At 55.1% G+C, this 17,913-nt stretch overlaps 1 protein-coding gene across 1 annotated transcript in view; it reads right to left on the bottom strand.

Moving 5' to 3' along the window:
• Positions 1–2,891: 2,891 nt before the first annotated feature.
• The window catches only part of PBX4 (PBX homeobox 4), a 51,548-nt gene continuing 36,526 nt past the window's right edge, over positions 2,892–17,913 (bottom strand). The window contains exons 3-8 of the mRNA XM_061149716.1: positions 10,464–10,693; positions 10,001–10,191; positions 9,622–9,757; positions 5,956–6,112; positions 5,497–5,603; positions 2,892–3,570 (exon numbers count right to left, since the gene is read on the bottom strand). Of these exons, the coding sequence (XP_061005699.1) occupies positions 3,484–3,570; positions 5,497–5,603; positions 5,956–6,112; positions 9,622–9,757; positions 10,001–10,191; positions 10,464–10,693 (908 nt within the window). The 3' untranslated portion in view covers positions 2,892–3,483. The remainder of the gene's footprint in view (positions 3,571–5,496; positions 5,604–5,955; positions 6,113–9,621; positions 9,758–10,000; positions 10,192–10,463; positions 10,694–17,913) is intronic.

Raw genomic sequence — 17,913 nt, 5'->3', positions numbered from 1 at the left:
TGGCACAGGCCACGTCCCCCTCCCTCAGGACCTGCCTGGCAGCTCTCCCCACACCTTGCCTCAGTTTCCCTCTCACACCTCCATGGCCTCTGGCGACATTTTTGCTGCAAATGTGCTCAAGAGCTGACTGTGCTCTCTGCCTCTGATTGCTTCTTGAACTGGTTTATGGCCCCGTGGTCCCACTGGGCCCATGCAGCTCAGTCGGGCCACGCTGGTGAGGCTTCACTTTCTGCTCCCGAGATCTGTCTTTCTGACTTGTGACATCCTCTCTTGATTTTTGTCCTGTATTTTGGCTTCTCCCAACTTCCAAATTTCTTTCTTTCTTTTTGAAGTTTTGCAATATTTCCTTTATTTCTTTCACTTTACAAAAGAAGTTCTTTTAATTTTTAAAAAACTTTTTATTTTGTATTGGTGTGTAGCCAATGGACAACGTTGTGATAACTTCAGGTGATTAGCAAAGGGACTAGGCCATACCTGTATACATGTATCCATTCTTCCCCAAACTGCCCCCCCCTCCGGCCACCACATAACATTGAACAGAGTTCCATGTGCGATACAGTAGAGCCTTGTCCCAGCTCCCACATTTCTATCCTGAATACGACTCCTCTGCCCAGCTGTGTGGACACACCAAGCCTGCCGGATCAGAGCCGAGCTACCCTCCCTCTGTGACGTCCCATCTAGTCTCCCTGTGGTCAGAGCACCCTACTCGGCCTGAAAGCAGGCCGCATGCAAGGGCCAGACACAGAAGACCTCGTGCCGTGTGACCCTACGTGTGTGAAACGTCTGGAACAGGCAAATTCACAGAGACAGGGAGCAGATTGGTGGTTGCCAGGGGCTGGGGAGGGGGACTGGGAAGTGACTGCTCATGGGGAGGGGGTCTTCTTTTGGGTGGGCTGCTCAACAGCCTCGATTGGGACTCCCCCACCCCAGGCTGTGGTTTTGGGGCTTCCTAGCATCTTCACTGTTCCTGCTGGGGGAGTGCTCAGTGGAAATGTCACAAGTGCAGCGGGAGATCCTGATGGCTGGCCCCTGCGGCTTTCCAGGCAGCTTAGTGGTAAAGAATCCTGCCTACAAATGCAGGAGACACAGGTTTGATCCCTGGGTTGGGAAGATCCCCTGGAGAAGGAAATGTCAACCCACTCCAGTATTCTTGCCCGGAGAATCCCATGGACAGAGGAGCCTGGTGGGCTATAGTCCAGGGGGTCACAAAGAGTCAGACACGACCGGGCACTGCAACAGCGCACTGAAGGGAGGAAGAGAGGCGGCCACTATGCAGAGAGCCAGGCCGGGCAGCTCACTGACCAGCACTCAGTACTCAGGAGTTGCTGAGCTGAGGGGCAGTGAGGGCCCAGGGCTGCAAAGATGGAACTACCCTAAGTATCCAGTACCAGGAACAAGGGGCTCACTCACTGGAGGAAGCTCTTCCCAGATGCAGAGGCAGTGACCACTCCAAGATACATCATGTGGAGAAAAGCAGGGTGTGCCAAGTGGGGACATGCACACAGGGACACAGACCATCACAGACCATCTTGGGAGGACCCAACCCTAACTCTGAGGATGGGTCTGCAGCGGATGCCGCTGGAGAAGGGGCCAGGGCCTGGATGGGGTCCGCTGAGATTGTATTACCTTCACCACAAATCTATTTCTTGAGACTTCCCTGGTGGTCCAGTGGTTAAGACTCTGTGCTTCCAATGCAAAGGGCATGGGTTCAATGCCTGGTCAGGGAACTAAGCTTCCACATGCTGTGCAGTGCGGCCAAGAAAATATATTTTAAAAAAAAGAAATCCTTTTCTTGGTTCTCAAACAGAAATGGAGATGTGGATGGCAGTGTGGTAACTGATCAGGTGAGAGCAGCAGGCCTGTGGCTGTGACAGGTAAGGGTGGGCAGGTGGATGGGAGCCAGAGGGAGGGGGCTGAGGTCCTCTGATTCCTGGAGACCACTGTGCTCAGGCTTTCGGGTGCAGGCTGTGATCCTGTCATGCCGCTTGGCTGTGCCCAGCGCACTTTCAGTCCTGCCCCTCGTTTCCTGTCTGCACCCCTCACTAGAGCATCAACACCCCAGTGGTTGCACTGCATGGGGTGGAGCCAGGAGGGAGTGGGGGGGAACGGGATGGGGGGGGGAGCCAGGGGGAGGGGATGGAGCAAGGAGGGGGTGGAGCCAGGAGGGAGGGGTGGAGCCAGGAGGGAGGGGGTGGAGCCAGGAGGGAGGGGTGGAGCCAGGAGGGAGGGGGTGGGGCCAGGAGGGAGGGGTGGAGCAAGGAGGGAGACATGGCGGGGCTTGGAGGCCAAGAACCGGGAGAACAGTGACGCAGTCAACTGGCCAGGATCTGGGGTGAGCTGTGTGGAGGCGTGTGGGAGTTGGCACACACTGTGTGCAGAGAAGAAACCCTCTGCACAGAAACTCAGGGGCTAGTCGTGGAGGCAGCTGGTAGTGCGGGGCCAGGGCCCTGGTGGCGCAGACTGATGGGCAGATGCAACAGGGCCCTGGCTGCCCCAGTGCAGGCTCATTTAATTCTTCCAACAGCCCAGCCCTGCCATCTTGTTTTGGCTGCACCAGGCCTCAGCTGTGGCGTGGGGCACTTTAGGTGCGGCATGTGAACTCCAGTGTGGCATGTGGGATCCAGTTTCTTGACCAGGGATAGAACCTGGGCCTCTTGCACTGGAAGCCCAGAGTCTTAGCTACTGGACCGCCAGGGAAGTCCCCCAGCTCTCCCATCTTCATTCCCAGGGAGGGCAAGAAGAAGAGGAGATGGAGCGAAGGTCCCACCTGAAGGCTGAAGCAGAGGAGGAACCAGGTGAGGGGACAGAGGGACACCCGGGAGGCGGGGCACGCTGAGCCCGAACCTCAGGCCAGAGGCATTTCAAGAGCACAGAGGCAGGAAAGCGCTTGGGAAGTTTATTGTCTCGAATGACATTTGAACTGAAAATGCTAGAACTTGTATTAACATAAGAACGAAAAGTGCCAAACTAATTCTGGGAAAACCCTGAGCTCACAACAGACTTAAATCAAAACTGCATTTTCATAACAGAACACAAGTCAGGGAGGGAGGCAGTGTCTGGGCGAGTTGGCACCGGGTCGGACCAGTGAGCAAAAGGTCACAACTTGCACAACTGCGCTTGCGTTGTCAGCCACTGCCAGCAACAGATCTGGGGTGAATGGCGGCAAAAGCAAAATCAGTCCAAAATTTTAATGGCAGAATCTTCTAGAAATAGTTCATAGTCTTAACCATAAAATTACTATATATATATATATATATATGTATAAATATAAAAACAAGAGTTGGGAGAACAAGCCGCATCTCAAGCTGTTTCAAATCCCAGTTCGTAAGCAGACGACTCTGTTTACGTCTGTTACTCTGTTGGTGTCTCTGGCCGGTGGCTCATGGGGCGCCCTCTGCCGTCAGCTCTGGGTTTTCTGAAGGAACTCGAGGGCCAGGGAACCAGGGCAGGTCACACCGTCCTCTTTTCCGCTCGCCCCGACACTTAATTAGATGCGTCTGAGGTGACGCTGCCGGGGTTGCCAATGGGTGAAGCGGTTGGCATTTGCCTCCCCGGCCAGCCGCCACTGGCCTGAAAAGACAGAGACAGAGACTCGGGGGGGGGGGCCGTGAAGACTGGTGGCCTGTCCAGCCTCCACGTCCCTTAGGACGTGCTGAGAACTGCGAGAGGAGCCAGGAGATGAGGGGGCACGCAGGGGTCCGCCCTGAGTCGCAGCTGGCCTCCACATGGATGTGCTTCCTTGGCAAGGTCTGGCTTCCTCTGGCCGGGGAGAGGGGAGGGAGACCCGGGCGGGCCGGGAGCTAACAGTGGGCCCTGAGAGACCACGGTGAGATGTGCTGAGCAGCAGGCGGTTCAGGAACCCAGCAGGACGTGTGTCTGACTGGGAGTCAGGAGGGGAGGGCCCATGGCTGCTGGCTGGGGGGACTCTGCCTGTGCTGTGGGGATGTACTGGCACACGTGACCTTGGGGTGTCCGTCCACAGACCCCCACCATCATGGAAACCACTGTTGACAATGGCTGCCTGCTCCAAGGTGAGTCCTGTTTGCAGCCCACGAGAGCAATAACGCACAAGCTCCCCTTCTCCTTCCTCATTCTCAAGCTTTCCTGAACAGGCTAAAACCCCCTGCCTGCACCCTCTGATGCCTCCAGCCCCACGAGGCCCAGGCCCGGCTCCCTTCTCGCTCTCCCCACGGCTGTTGCCTCCCACGCATCCCCAGGGCCTGCCAGAGGGCCGTGCTGGGCAAGAGCATCGGAAGGCTGGTGCTGCTGCACTCAGCCTCAGTCTGAAAGCACCGGGGTGGGGACGCCGGCCACAGGGGGACACACTCTGCCCTCGGATGGACACCACAGGCCTGTGACCCCAGCAGGAAGACATGAGTGAGGAGGGGAGGGCTCAACTGGCAGGCCTGGGAGGTGGGCCTGGGTGGGGCCCAGTGTGGGCCTGGGAGCCAAAGGGCCGCTCAGGGCTGAGGAGCCGGCGCCCAGCTGGGTGGGGGTGGGGGGGAGCGGGGGTGCTCAGCCTGGAGACCTTCTCTCGAAGAGCATCTGTGCCTGCCCGGGCCAGGGGACTGGGGCACAGCTGGGTGTGCACACCACAGCCCGCACTTTCCCACGTGCTACACGGACCCCTCACCCCGAGTCACTCTCAGAGGCTTGCCCCTACTGTGCTCGCGGCGCTGGGCCTTGGGCAAGCGCAGAGCAGGATGAGCTGGCCACCTGCTGGCATCAGAGTGCTGGCTCGGCCAGGTGCTCACTGGGGGCTGTGGGGTTGCCCTGGTGATGGGATGCACCGCAGCAGGAGGCATCCATTCCCTGCATCTTTAAGAGGGGGACGCTGAGGAGGCAGATTCGACTCTGAAGCAAACAGTCTGGCTGCGTAAGACCCTGCCCACTGCTGCGTGGCCGTGTCACACCGGGACCTCACAGCTCAGCAAGACAGTCCTGAGTGTGGGCCCGGCCCCCAGCCGCCCCCTGCCGTGGCTGTCAGTGGGCTGCCACGAGAGGGATGGCGTCCCTCACCCTGAGAACCTTCCTGAGGGCACATCCTGAGACAGCCGCGCTCCGAGGCCCATGCTCTTCCCAGCCGCCAAAATGGACCTCCACTCTGGCCCAGCTGGGCGGCAGCAGAGGGGGTGGCCGGGACGGCAAGGCATGCTGAAGGCTCTGAGCTCAGGGTGCTGCACCTCCAGCCCCCCAGGGCCTCATTTTCCCGCCCCAGCCTCTGCCTCCTCGGGGAGGGAGGGCCCCTTCTCAAGAGGCAGAGCCGGCTGTGTCCCCGAGTCCTGTGAGGACCGAGGTCTCTGCGGAGCGGCCCATGGTGCCCAGCTCCCTGAAGCGGCTCCGCCCGCCTGCACCATCCCCGTGATGAGGGCCTGGCGGGCCCACCTGGTCGTCACGCCCTGCACGAGAGCCTGCAGAGGCTGCCAGTCCCGAGGACCTGCCACCCGTGGGGCTCCATGCCTGCTCGTCACAGGGTCGGGGACCCCACAGACTCACCTGGGCCAGAAGGCCGCCTCCCCGGGGCGTGGGCTGCAGGCAGGCCAGCGTCTGCAGGCGGACAAACGCGTCCCCGGGGCCGGTCAGCGGAAAGGGGCCAGAGGAGCCTGCAGGGGTCGGAGGGGTCAGGACCAGTGTTCCTGCCCTGGGAGGCGCAGCGACGCCTCAGGTGGGACTCGCCAGCCCCCTGGGTCGGGGAGAGGCCATGAACGGGACTCCCACGGCCCCTGGCCCTCCTGCAGCCTGTGTGAGTGGGGAGACCAGCCTTCTGGGGTGCACCTCCTGTCCCCATGGCACCCACACAGTTGGCGGGGCTGTGTGATTTGACGGGGACCATCTGCAGTGGGAACGGAAACCCCACCGTGTGAGCAGAGGAGAGAGGCATGTGCAGGGCCCGTCGGCGGCTCAGCGCGCTCAGCCTCGGGGAGCCGCCAAGCTGGGCTGGGCGGCCTCACTCACTGGAGTGGGACATCGACGGGCAGCTGGCCTGGCGCCCTGGGCCCCTGACTTCAGTGGCGTCCATCGCCGTCCTGGCTGTGTAGATGGCAGCCTCTTCTTGAAATTTCCTCATGTTCTTTTTATACCGGATTCTTTTGTTGCCAAACCAGTTGGAGACCTGTGGACACACAGAGGCAGAAGTCGCTGGAGAAGCTGACGGAGCAGTGAGACATGACATGAGGGCATTGCTGAGCGACGGCGCGTGGCCCCGGGAGGGGTGAGAGGCTGAGACTGGAGCTGGCGCTGATGAACCCTGGGCACAGGGAGATGTCTGCTGTGTGCTGGGGGCGCCCTGGAGTCGGCGTGGCTTACAGAGGAGGAGGAGCTGCGCTGCTGCTGGAGCCTGGGATGAGGATGGAGGTGGGAGGAGAGCAGGCGCGTGTCACACGCGTGGAGAGACCAGTGTCTGCTCACTGCAGTCAGCAGGCTGCATCCCGACGCGGGACACGTGCACCAGCAATCGCGTTTCTGGGAATGCATTTTAAGCAAAGCACGCAGCCGAATCCAAAGCTTCTCCAAGGATAAAGGACCACCTGACGGAGCAGGGGAGGAGCTGAGCACGGAGCGGAGCGCAGGCAGCCTTCAGTCTTGCTTGGGAGGGAGCTGCAGTCACACACGTCTCGTAAGCACGGAGCCGGCCCAGGGGCCCAGCCCTGACAGCACCTCTGCGCGAGCCCTCTGGGGCAGGGCTCCTGCCTGTGGATCTTTCTCTGGGCAGGCGGTGTCCTGGGCCCTGAGGCTGCTGAGCAGCATCCCTGGTCTCCACCCACCAGAGGCCAGGTGCGCCCTCCCCTCCCCTCAAGAACCATGACAACAAAAGCGTCCCCTGGCTGGGGGGGAGGCTGGACAGCGCCCAGCGGCAAGAGCATGCACAACCGGAAATGCCGCATATCCCCAGGCAGGGCGCCTGGGCCTGCAGGTTCACGCACGTGTGAGACATGTGCATTTTCTTGAACAGAAACACAGCTGAATTGCCTGGCAGGACTGTGGATGACCTTTTCTCCTTTAAAAATTAGTTTCTTTAATGTCCCTCTGTAATCCTCTCAGTGTCAGCCATGGACAGAAAAAGCCCCATGTGTGTTCCCTGCTCTCAACTCTCCTGCCCTCGGTGTGAGTGTCACCTGCTCACAACCAAGCCAGGTAAGCACCTGGCTCCCACTCACCTCCAAGGAATGCACCCACACGTCTGTGTTGAAGTTTGCAGAAGAATGTCGGCGAGCAGTTTTCCATGTTGAATTCAACTGGCATTTTAGAGGGGTGAAGAGCAGACTTCCCGAGTGGGTGTCTGCGGGGGAGCTGGCTCAGGCCGGGGCCCGCACTCCCTACAGGGTCTGTCCCAGCACCTTGGACAAGAGCGAGATGCCCTCCCTGCAAGGCTGCCATAGCTCGGCGTCACCGGCCACTCCCTGCCCAGTCCCTCTGGCCCCTTTGGTCCATGTAGCTGTAGCCACTCAGGTTCCCACCCATTGCCCTGTCCATGGGCTCAGCTCTCCTGTCCTTCCCCCTCGGGCCTCCTCAGCCTGCACCTGCAGCTGATCCTTCCTGGAAACATCCGAGGTCTCATCTGCAACACCTGTGCCTAATGTTGCTCCACTGTTTTCTCCTTAAGTGAACCTCACAGCCTGCACCACATCTGGAGCCCCACTCAGCTGTCAGCCATCTCTCCCGAGGAGCCGCCGCAGCGGGGAGGGGTCCAGGACAGAATTCCGCTGCTGGTGGGGGGTGGGGATGGTGGGGCCCAGCCACCGAGCAGGAGTCGCTGGAATGTGGCCAGTGCTTTTCAAACCTTTGTCACAAACTCTCTCCCCAGATGAAGTGTAGACCCCAGACCTGCCTGCTCTCTGAGGCGGCAGGCCCTGAAGTGAATCTGGTCATTTCCAGACAACTGCTCCTGGGGACAGATGGGCTGCCATGCCTCCCACTTCTTCTGGGCCTCGAGGTCCTAGAGGTGCAGCCCTCACTTCGGCTTTGGCCGAAGCGCTGAGGATACCACGGCAGTTCCGGGTGAGTGAGGACACCCGTGAGGCTTCGCTGCCTGAGGGACCCTGCAGGGCTCCTGAGCGCCACTGTCCCCAAGTTGCTGCTGGACTCGGCAGGGACTGGGGCAGAGGGTGGTGACTGAGGGTGCGGGTTGACCGGGCTGGAAGCTCAGCCTCTCCCTCAGCACGGGGAGGGGGTGGCTGCCTGCAGGCGGGTGGTCCCGCTTACTGAGTCCAGGTCCCTGACGGCCCTCTCTGCGGCCAGAGGCGGGTCCGACCCCTGCGCGGCCCCGTGGGTGTTGCCTGGCCCGTTTCTCATTTGCGGCCTGCCTATACTTAACTGTTCTCATTTTAAAACCTTTTGAAAGGGCTTCCCTGGTGGTCTAGTGGTTAAGAATCCACCTGCCAATGCCGGAGACATGAGTTCAATCCCTGGTCCAGAGAGATCCCACATGCCTCAGAGCAACGAAGCCCAAGCCGGAGCGCCCGTGTTGTGGAGCTCCACAGCAAGAGAAGCCACCACGAGGAGCAGGCCGCGCAGCGCAACTAGAGTGCCCCCCACTCTCTGCAGCTAGAGAAAGCCCGCGCAAAGCAGCGAAGACCCAGCGCAGACAAAAATCAGTAAGACAAACAACAAAACCTTCTGACGTATTTCTTGGGCTCTTGCCTTAGCCCCGACTCCACCCCAATCCCACTGAGATGAACAGTCATCCCAATGTGGCCGGAAGTTGTCCGGGTCTTTTCTCCAACCTGCGCTCCTGTTTCCCATCTGGAGCCAGCTGTTGCCTGTCTTGTACCCTCAGACACACACTGGACTGTCTGAGAAACTAGCAGGTAATGCACACGCCTGAATTTATTCCAGGATAACTGAATTGGTACTTCTGCATGAGAGCTGGTCTATCACTTTAAGTCCTAATTTTGCTCCAAGCTCTTTTTCTTCCCCTAAGCCTACACCCCATCCATCTGACAGAACACAGCACACCCCTCTGATATGAGAATATTAAATCTTAATGACTGGGCTTCCTTGGCAGTTCAGTGGTAAAGAATCTACCTCCCAACGCAGGAGACACTGGTTCTATCCCTGATCCAGGAAGATCCCACGTGCCGTGGAGCAATTCAGCCCATGTGTCACAACTATTGAGCCTGCGCTCTGGAGCCCAGGAGCCACAACTACTGAAGCCCACTTGCCCTAGAGCCCGTGCTCCACAGCAAGAGAAGCCACTGCAATGAGAAGCCCGTGCACTGCAATGAAGAGTAGCCCTGCTAGCCACAACTAGAGAGAAGCTTGTGCAGCAGTGAAGACCCAGCAAAGCCGAAACTAAATACATAAGCAAAGAATGTAAGGTTTAAAAAAAAGTCTGACTACAACTCACCAAGTATCACTACTAAGCGCTATGCTCAGTGGTGTCATGACCGCACACTCACACCCATGGCCTCAGGGAGCGTGGGAGGGTCGGTGTGGCTTCCTGCCTGAGGGCCACGTTCGTAGCGCAGACCCGGGACCTGAGCCCAGACAGCCAGTTCCAAGGCTGCTCTCCACGTTCGGCTGTGGCTGCATGCCACATTCAGCCCCTGCGCCATACACTTCATGAACCTCCCTGGGTGTACCTCTTGGGTTCAGGGAGGTGTGGCGGGGAAGGACCATCACCTGGGAGACCGAGATGCCACCCCTCCTGGCCAGCTCCTCTTTGGCCTCTTCACTGGGGTATGGGTTGCTCAAATGGGAATAAAAGTATTCATTCAGCACTTCTGTGGCTTGCTTGCTGAAATTCTGCCGCTTACGCCTGGGAAGACAGACAGCCTCAGCCGGGGATCATCCGCGGGGCCTCATCCCCATCTCTGATCTCCTAGAGGCTGTTTCAGCAGCAGTCAGCACTTCATAGCCTTCCTGGAGGCTGTGTGAGGGCCGCACCTACAGCCGCAGTCAGGGCCCCTGCCTAGGCTGGGAGGCTCCCGTAACTCAGACCCAAACCAGCGCAGGACTTGCTGCCTCTTCCTGAGGTCACAGATTGGGGGCAGGGCCTGACCTGGCATCGAGGAACCTCGCGCGCAGGGTCATCACGGCCTCACAGGTGCTCTGCTTCAGCTGCATCTGGATGCTGTTGAACTTGCCGTGGATGACACCCACCAGGTGCGCTATCTCCGTGGGCGAGACGGGCCTGACCCTGCTCTGCTCCTGGAGGAGGCTGGTGACGTGCCTGGTGAACTCGCGGCAGGCCTGGGGTGGGGACACACATGCCAGCAGGTGACCACCCGGCAGGCTGGCCCAGGGCCCGTGTGGGACCAGCCCCTGCCCCCCGAGCCTCTCACACAGGCTGGCTACTGAGAAAGGATGGCAAGGGGCTGTGGTCCGATCGGCCACCTCGGCTACGAGGCCAAGCTCTTGGGCTCTCCGCTCGATGCTGCCCAGGGAAGGCAGTGTGTCCACCGTGCTTTCCTTTGACACACGTGCATTCCCGTGATAGAGACTCTTCCACGCAGAAAGGTCACCTGTTCATATTTCTCTAGCTCGGAGTGGTACACCTGTCGGATCTGGGACAGCTTGGCCCTGTAGCCAGAGTGCTCGAGGCCCCTGTCGCTGGGATGGCCGCCTGGCGCTGCTGCTGTGCCCCTCCCTTGCTTCTCGGGCCTGGACACGCCCTCGGCCAGCAGCATGTTATCCAGCCTCAGGAGCTGAGCATCAGGGGGGCCCTCTTCCTGAATGCCACGGATGCTCGACACTGGATCAGAGAGAGGAGATGGAATCAGTGTCTGTTGTTGGAGCAAAAACCACCACAACAGAGCGCTAGCACTGGCCACGTGTCTGAACATTCTTCACGGAACCCTTTCGGGGCAAGAAAGACTCTCTGATGACAGACATCAAATAACCCACTCTGATGCTGGCCTAGGTGCTGTGCTCGGGAGCCCAGCTGGGGTGCCAGGAGTGGAGGGGGCAGACGCGCCACAGCCCGCAGCTCACAGCTGGGTGCACGTGGAGCTGCAGGCAGGGCAGGGGTGGGATGGCCCTGGGTGCGGAAAAGCGTGAAGCCCTGAATCACACCCCCAGATGGGAGAGGAGGCACCTTCCAGACGCTCATACCGCAGAGACGGGAATATGAAGGCCAGTGGCAGCCTGGCTTTGGGCGAGGCTGTGCTGGCATGAAACTGAGCCCCCCAGAAACCAGGTCCCCTTACTGAGTCTCATTAACTTCTCCATCTGAAACCTTATTCCCTTTCTCATCCCCTTTGACCTCCACCCTGTGTTGTTCAGTCGCTAAGTCATGTCCGACTCTTTGTGACCCCATGGACTGTAGCCCGCCAGGCTCCTCTGTCCACGGGATTCTCCAGGCAAGAGTACTGGAGTGGGTTGCCATGCCCTCCTCCAGGGATCCTCCCGACCCAGGGATAGAACCTGAGTCTCTTGCTTGGCAGGTGGATTCTTTACCCTTGAGCCACCTGAGAAGCCTCAACCCCGTGTTAACTGAACACTAATCAACCAGTCAGATGACTCATATTCTCTTGTTGATAACATGGTTAAGGTGCTGAAATTGCTATTATAGAATTTTTTTTTTTTTTCATTTACAATGAAGGTCTCTTTATTTCTGATCATTTGTACAACTGTGCACACAGAAATAACTCAAACTGAATCATCCAGAAGTTCAAGTTCATATTTGACTTTATAAACATGTCTCTAAAAGTCCCCAGCAACTACCCAAATCAACACATCCTTCTAGAATCATGCACTCTTGCTGGATCACATTTACTTCTCTCAATCACACTGTGCAGATATCAGAAAAAAATTGCTATTATAGATATTTCATCATTCATGTACAAACTCAGATTGTGTCTCCAGGGCAAGATGAGCTAATGGACCCCCAAGGCACGGACCACCTGGAGAGCGAATCATAAGCCAGAAACACCCTGACTGTTGAAACTACGATTATGAAATGTCACAAGATGATGCTTAATTCCAGCCTCTCTGTTCTCTCCCTTAAAAAAGGACCCTCATTCAAAGACCAAAGTGGGGTAGATCTGAGGCTTGTCTGCCACTCCCTTGCTTGGCGCCCTGAAGTAAATGCTGTACTTTCCTTCACCGTGACCTGGTGTCAGTAGAGTGAATTTGCTTTTCAGGTGACTGAACTTTGGTTTGGTAATACGTCTGTTGTGTCTGTGTCTGTTCTGTGAGTGTGTTGAGGGGAGGGTTTGTGCTGTAAAATCAGAGAGGAAAAGATGGATCCAGAGGTGCCAGAAAAGATGAGCTAACCCACTGAGAGATGGGCTAGTTTGAGCGCAGACCCAGTCGCCTGGCTTTGTGGTACGGAGAAGCCATCCTAGCGAGGTGACGTGCTCAAGGGCAGGACCAGACAGGCAGTGGGTGGGCAGGGACGAGCTGCTGCTGTCCAGGGGGTGCATGTCAGCTACGAGGCGGCTACAGGGAGAGGCCCCAGACTGTGACCACCGGAATGTGAAAGTGTTAGTCGCTCCGTTGGGTCTGACTCTTTGTGACCCCACAGACTGTAGCTCACCAGGCTCCTGTGTCCAGGGGATTTCCTAGGCAAGAATACTGGAGTGGGTTGCCATTTCCTCTTCCAGGGGATCTTCCTGACCCAGGGATCGAACTTGTGCCTCCCATGTTTCCTGCCCTGGCAGGTGGATTTTTTACAGTCTGAGCCACCAGGACTTGAGGAAAAGGAAGAGGCTGTGACAACTCCCACATTCGCCCTGGAAGGCTTTACTTTTTCCCAAGCAGAGTACTCAAAACAGCAGGCAGGCAGGTGAAAAGGTGGTGTCAGTCTGGTCCCTGACACAGCTCAGCACAAATGTCTGGGTCGCTGCGACCTGGGAGCTGGGGCTGAGCCGACCAGATCAGGTGCAAGGAGGTATTCGTGAGTCATCGGTGTGTGGCGTGAGTTTGGGAAGTCTGTTTCTCTCTACCTGTACCTGCAGGTACAGCTATGAGAAGGCCATACCCCCTGAATGCTAGAAAATCCGCGTTTAAAGGGCAGGCAAAGGAGCAGATGGAAAGAGTTATGAGGCAGGTGGAGGAATAATCAGAAGTGGTAACAGAGGAGTGAAAACATAGGCTTGGTCATTAGGGGAAGATTGTTCAGTTCAGTTCAGTTCAGTTGCTCAGTTGTGTCCAACTCTTTGCAACTCCACAGACTGCAGCGTGCCAGGCCTCCCTGTCCATCACCAACACCTGGAGTTTACTCAAACTCAGTCCACTGAGTCAGTGATGCCATTCAACCAGGGGAAGATTGTTAGCCTCTGCAAAAGCAGCTGCAGGGTATGGTGGGGTGAAGCCTGATTAGCAAGTTCAGAGGAGGACGGGAGGCAGGCAGTGTAGGGAGGAGGCTGCTGCAGGGGTTACAGAGTGAGGCTCAGGTCCAGGGAGGGCCGTCTTGGAGGACCTGTTTTTTCTCTGCTTTTTCAGTGATGGAACAAATATCTGTGGAGACAGAGGAAGGAAGGCTGAGGGGTGGCTCCTAAGGGGATGGGAGGCAGGGAATGGGGAACGAGGTAATGAGAGATGATATAGATTCCATGTGGTTCTGACTTTCAAGGAAAACAAAGTTTTAAGTCTTATCTTAGAAACGGGCTCTCAGTATTGTCAGCTACGAATGGACTGAAGTGCTCGGGTAAGGACTGAGCTTAGGGAACTCCCTGACGGTCAGTGGTTAGGACTCAGCGCCCTCACTGCCATGGCCTGGTCCAGCCGCTGGTCCTGTGAGCCACATGGTGCAGCTGAAAACCAGTGTAACCCTATCATAGAGACATCTGCTCATTAATCATATTCCCTTTCTTGTTCCCTGTTTAACAGATGAGCTTTTTTGGGTCAAAAACACTAGTGAAAACTGAAGGCGTTCAAGAGATGTCCTTGCAGGAATTTTCCTCACATGCAGGGACTGCTACCTCCTCAGATTCGGGGACTCTCAACTCACACAAAAGAACTCTTCCCATTTAGTCCCACTGGGCTGCAACAGGGCTCTTTCTGAAAGAAATAAAGGAAAAGGGTCCCTTTTATCAATTGCGGGCCTTCCAGTTCGGAGACCTAATCCTCTAACGGCCTTACTTGGTCTTCAAGAAGCGCCAGATGTAAAGGCTGGGGACTTCTGAACAGAGTGGATCTGCGCTGCCTGATCCTTGTAAAGGCCCACACCCTTCTAACCCAGAGCAGATTACAGACATGCTCTTCCCTCATCCGTCTGTGTGTGCAGATCCTATTGATTCTACCTGGAGGCCTGACCCACCATCCAACCCCTCCCTTCACGCCCCTCCTGGAACCCTGCTGCGACCTGTGAGGAAAGCTCTCCCCTCTGGTCCATCTGTCACACTGCAAGCTGACTGCCCTCCAGTGCTGTCTTCATCACGCCAGTCTTCTGTTCAGAGACTCCAACCAGCTCTGCATCCACAGCGGCGGCCTAGGCTCTGACCCTGGCACTCAGGGCCCTTCCTGACAGCCTTCAAACCCGCCCTTGTGAACCTGCCCTTTTCTGGGCCCTTCATGGCCCTTGAAGCCCAGCGACTGTCTCAGGCTTGCTCAGCAGCGCCTCCCTAAGCACCCGTGGGTCCGGCCTGCGCTCAGGAGTGACCGAGAGGGACACAGAGCAGCCTCCCCCGCCAGAGGGCCCCCAGCACGGCCTGACTCCCAGGGCTGGAGAGGTCCCTTCAGCTCCTCTCGTTACAGTTAGGGGCAGGAGGGGTCCAGGCTGGACACGTGGCTAAGTGAAGGGTGGGTGGGAGCACGTGTGTGTGTTTGTGCATGTGTGTGTGTATGCCTCTGGGCTGCTGAGGGGTGCTTAGTGGTCTGTCTTTTGTTCTTTTTTTTTTGGCCACGCCTTGCAACTTGTGGGATCTCTGTTTCCCAACCAGGGACTGAACCTGGTTTAAGGTAGTGAGAGCACCGAATCCAAACCACTAGGGAACGCCGCTTACGCTCTTTTATTTAACCAGCAGTGTCAAAAGAATGCACTGGTCATAGCAAACACCCTCTTCCAACAATACGAGAGATAGTTCTACACATGAACGTCACCAGATGGTCAATACCAAAATCAGATTGATTATACTCCTTGCAACCAAAGATGGAGAAGCTCTACACAGTCAGCAAAAACAAGACCTGGCTCACATCATGAGCTCCTTATTGCAAAATTCAGGCTTAAATTGAAGAAAGCTGAAGTTCCAATACTTTGGCCATCTGATGCAAAGAGTCGACTCATTAGGAAAGACCCTGATGCTGTGAAAGATTGAAGGCAGGAGGAAAGGGGGTGACAGAGGATGACATGGTTGGATGGCATCACCAACTCAATGGACATGAGTTTGAGCAAGCTCTGGGAGATAGTGAGGGACAGGGAAGCCTGGCATGCTGACATGAATCGGAGCAAACTCCAGGAGATCGTGAACAGAAGAGCCTGGCATGCTACAGTCTGTGAGGTTGCAAAGAGTTGGACTTGACTTACTGACTGAACAATGACAGCAAAGCATCTGAGAACACATCGTAAGTCAAGTACCCAACCAGGCGCAGGAGATTTTAAAAAAATCCCAGAAAACTATGGGACCTATTCTCAACTGAAAACTCTCACAGAGAACTCTGAGAACAAAGAGAACACCCCTTTCTCACAGCTCGTTACGGGGTCTGCATTATCGTGACCTTTTTTTGGAGGGGTGCTTTGAAATGCTGATTAACATCTTCAAATTCTTGTTCTAAGAACAAACCCTACAGGAACACAGACACCAGTAGATGTTACATTTATAGGACACACAAGACCACACAAACTGTGAAAAACCAAACCCGCCCAGATGCCCACGAATAAGGATAGTCCTGGGCAGCGGATTGGCCCCAGGGCAGCCAGCAGCAGAGGGACCCTGGAGCCCTCTGCTCCTAGGAGTCCTCCAACATACGCTCCAGCCTTCCCCAGACTCCCTTCCCAGCTACTCCAGCAGGAGCTTTGCCTTGACTTTTGAGTCACACAGCCATTGAAGGTTTACATGCTCAATGAGGACCTGCAGTGGGACAACCAGGGCACCAGGCATGTCATTCAGCTATGTGGAGTGGCCGAAGGGCACGTCCCTGCTAGTTAAGGCTTGACAAAACATGGTCCACTGGAGAAGGGAATGGCAAACCACTTCAGTATTCTTGCCTTGAGAACCCCATGAACAGTATGAAAAGGCAAAATGATAGGATACTGAAAGATGAACCCCCCAGATCAGTAGATGTTCAATATACCAATGGGGAAGAGAGGAGAAATAGCTACAAAAAGAATGAAGAGGTGAAGCCAAAGCAGAAACAACATCCAGTTGTGGATGTGTCTGGTGGTGAAAGTAAAGTCTGATGCTGTAAAGAACAACACTGCATAGGAACCTGGAATGTTAGGTCCATGAATCAAGGTAAATTGGAAGTAGTCAAACAGGAGATGGCAAGAGTGAACATCAACTTGTTAGGAATCAGTGAACTAAAATGGACGGAATGATCAAATTTAATTCAGATGACCGTTATATCTACTACTGTGGGCAAGAATCCCATGGAAGGAATGGAATAGCCCTCATAGTCAATAAGAGTCCGAAATGCAGTACTTGGTTGCAGTCTCAAAAATGACAGAAAGGTCTTGGTTCGTTTCCAAGGCAAACCACTCAACATCACAGTAATCCAAGTCTATGCCCCAACCACTAATGCCGAAGAAGCTGAAGCTGACTGGTTCTATGATGACTTACAAGACCTTCTAGAACTAACACCAAAAAAAAAAAAAAAAGATGTCCTTTTCATCACAGGGGACTGGAATGTAAAAGTAGGAAGTCAAGAGATACCTGGAGTAACAGGCAAGTTTGGCCTTGGATTACAAAATGAAGCACAGCAAAGGCTAACAGAGTTTTGCCAAGAAAACACACTGGTCATAGCAAACACCTTCCAACAACAAAGAGATGACTTTACACATGGACATCACCAGATGGTCAATACCGAAATCAGGTTGATTATATTCTTTGCAGCCGAAGATGAAAAAACTCTATACAGTTAGCAAAAACAAGACCTGAGGCTGACTGTGACTCAGATCATGAACTCCTTATTGCAAAATTCAGGTTCAAATTGAAGAAAGTAGGGAAAACCACTAAGCCATTCAGGTATGACCTAAATCAAATCCCTATGATTATACAGTGGAAGTGACAAACAGATTCAATACACTAGATTTGGTAGATGGAGTGCCTGAAGAACTATGGATGGAGGTTCATAACACTGTATAGGAGGTGGTGACCAAAACCATCCCCAAGAAAAAGAAATGCAAGAAAGCAAAGTGGTCATCTGAGAAGGCCTTACAAGTAGCTGAGAAAAGAAGAGAAGTGAAAGGCAAAGAGGAAAGGGAAAGATACACCCATTTGAATGCAGAGTTCCAGAGAATAGCAAGGAGAGATAAGAAAGCCTTCCTCAGTGAACATTGCAAAGAAATAGAGGAACACAATATAATGGGAAAGTCTAGAGATCTCTTCAAGAAAACTGGAGATACCAAGGGAACATTTCATGCAAAGATGGTTTCAATAAAGGACAGAAATGACAGAAGCAGAAGAGATTAAGAAGAGGTAGCAAGAATACACAGAAGAACTGTACAAAAAAGCTCTTAATGACACAGAAAACCATGATGGTGTAGTCATTCACCTAGAGCCAGACATTCTGGAGTGTGAAGTCAAGTGGGCCTTAGGAAGCATTGCTACAAACAAAGCTAGTGGAGGTGATGGGATTCCAGCTGAGCTATTTCAAATCCTAAAAGATGATGCTGTTAAAAGTGCTGCACTCAATACACCAGCAAATTTGGAAAACTCAGCAGTGGCCACAGGACTGGAAAAGGTCAGTTTTCATTCCAATCCCAAAGAAAGGCAGTGCCAAAGAATGTTCAAATTACCATACAATTGCACTCATTTCATATGCTAGCAAGATTATGCTCAAAATTCTCCAAGCTAGGCTTCAGCAGTACGT

Source organism: Dama dama, chromosome 9 (assembly GCF_033118175.1).
Source record: "Dama dama isolate Ldn47 chromosome 9, ASM3311817v1, whole genome shotgun sequence".
In the NCBI taxonomy this organism is placed as follows: Eukaryota; Metazoa; Chordata; class Mammalia; order Artiodactyla; family Cervidae; genus Dama; species Dama dama.
This window is presented reverse-complemented; position numbering and strand designations above follow the sequence as displayed.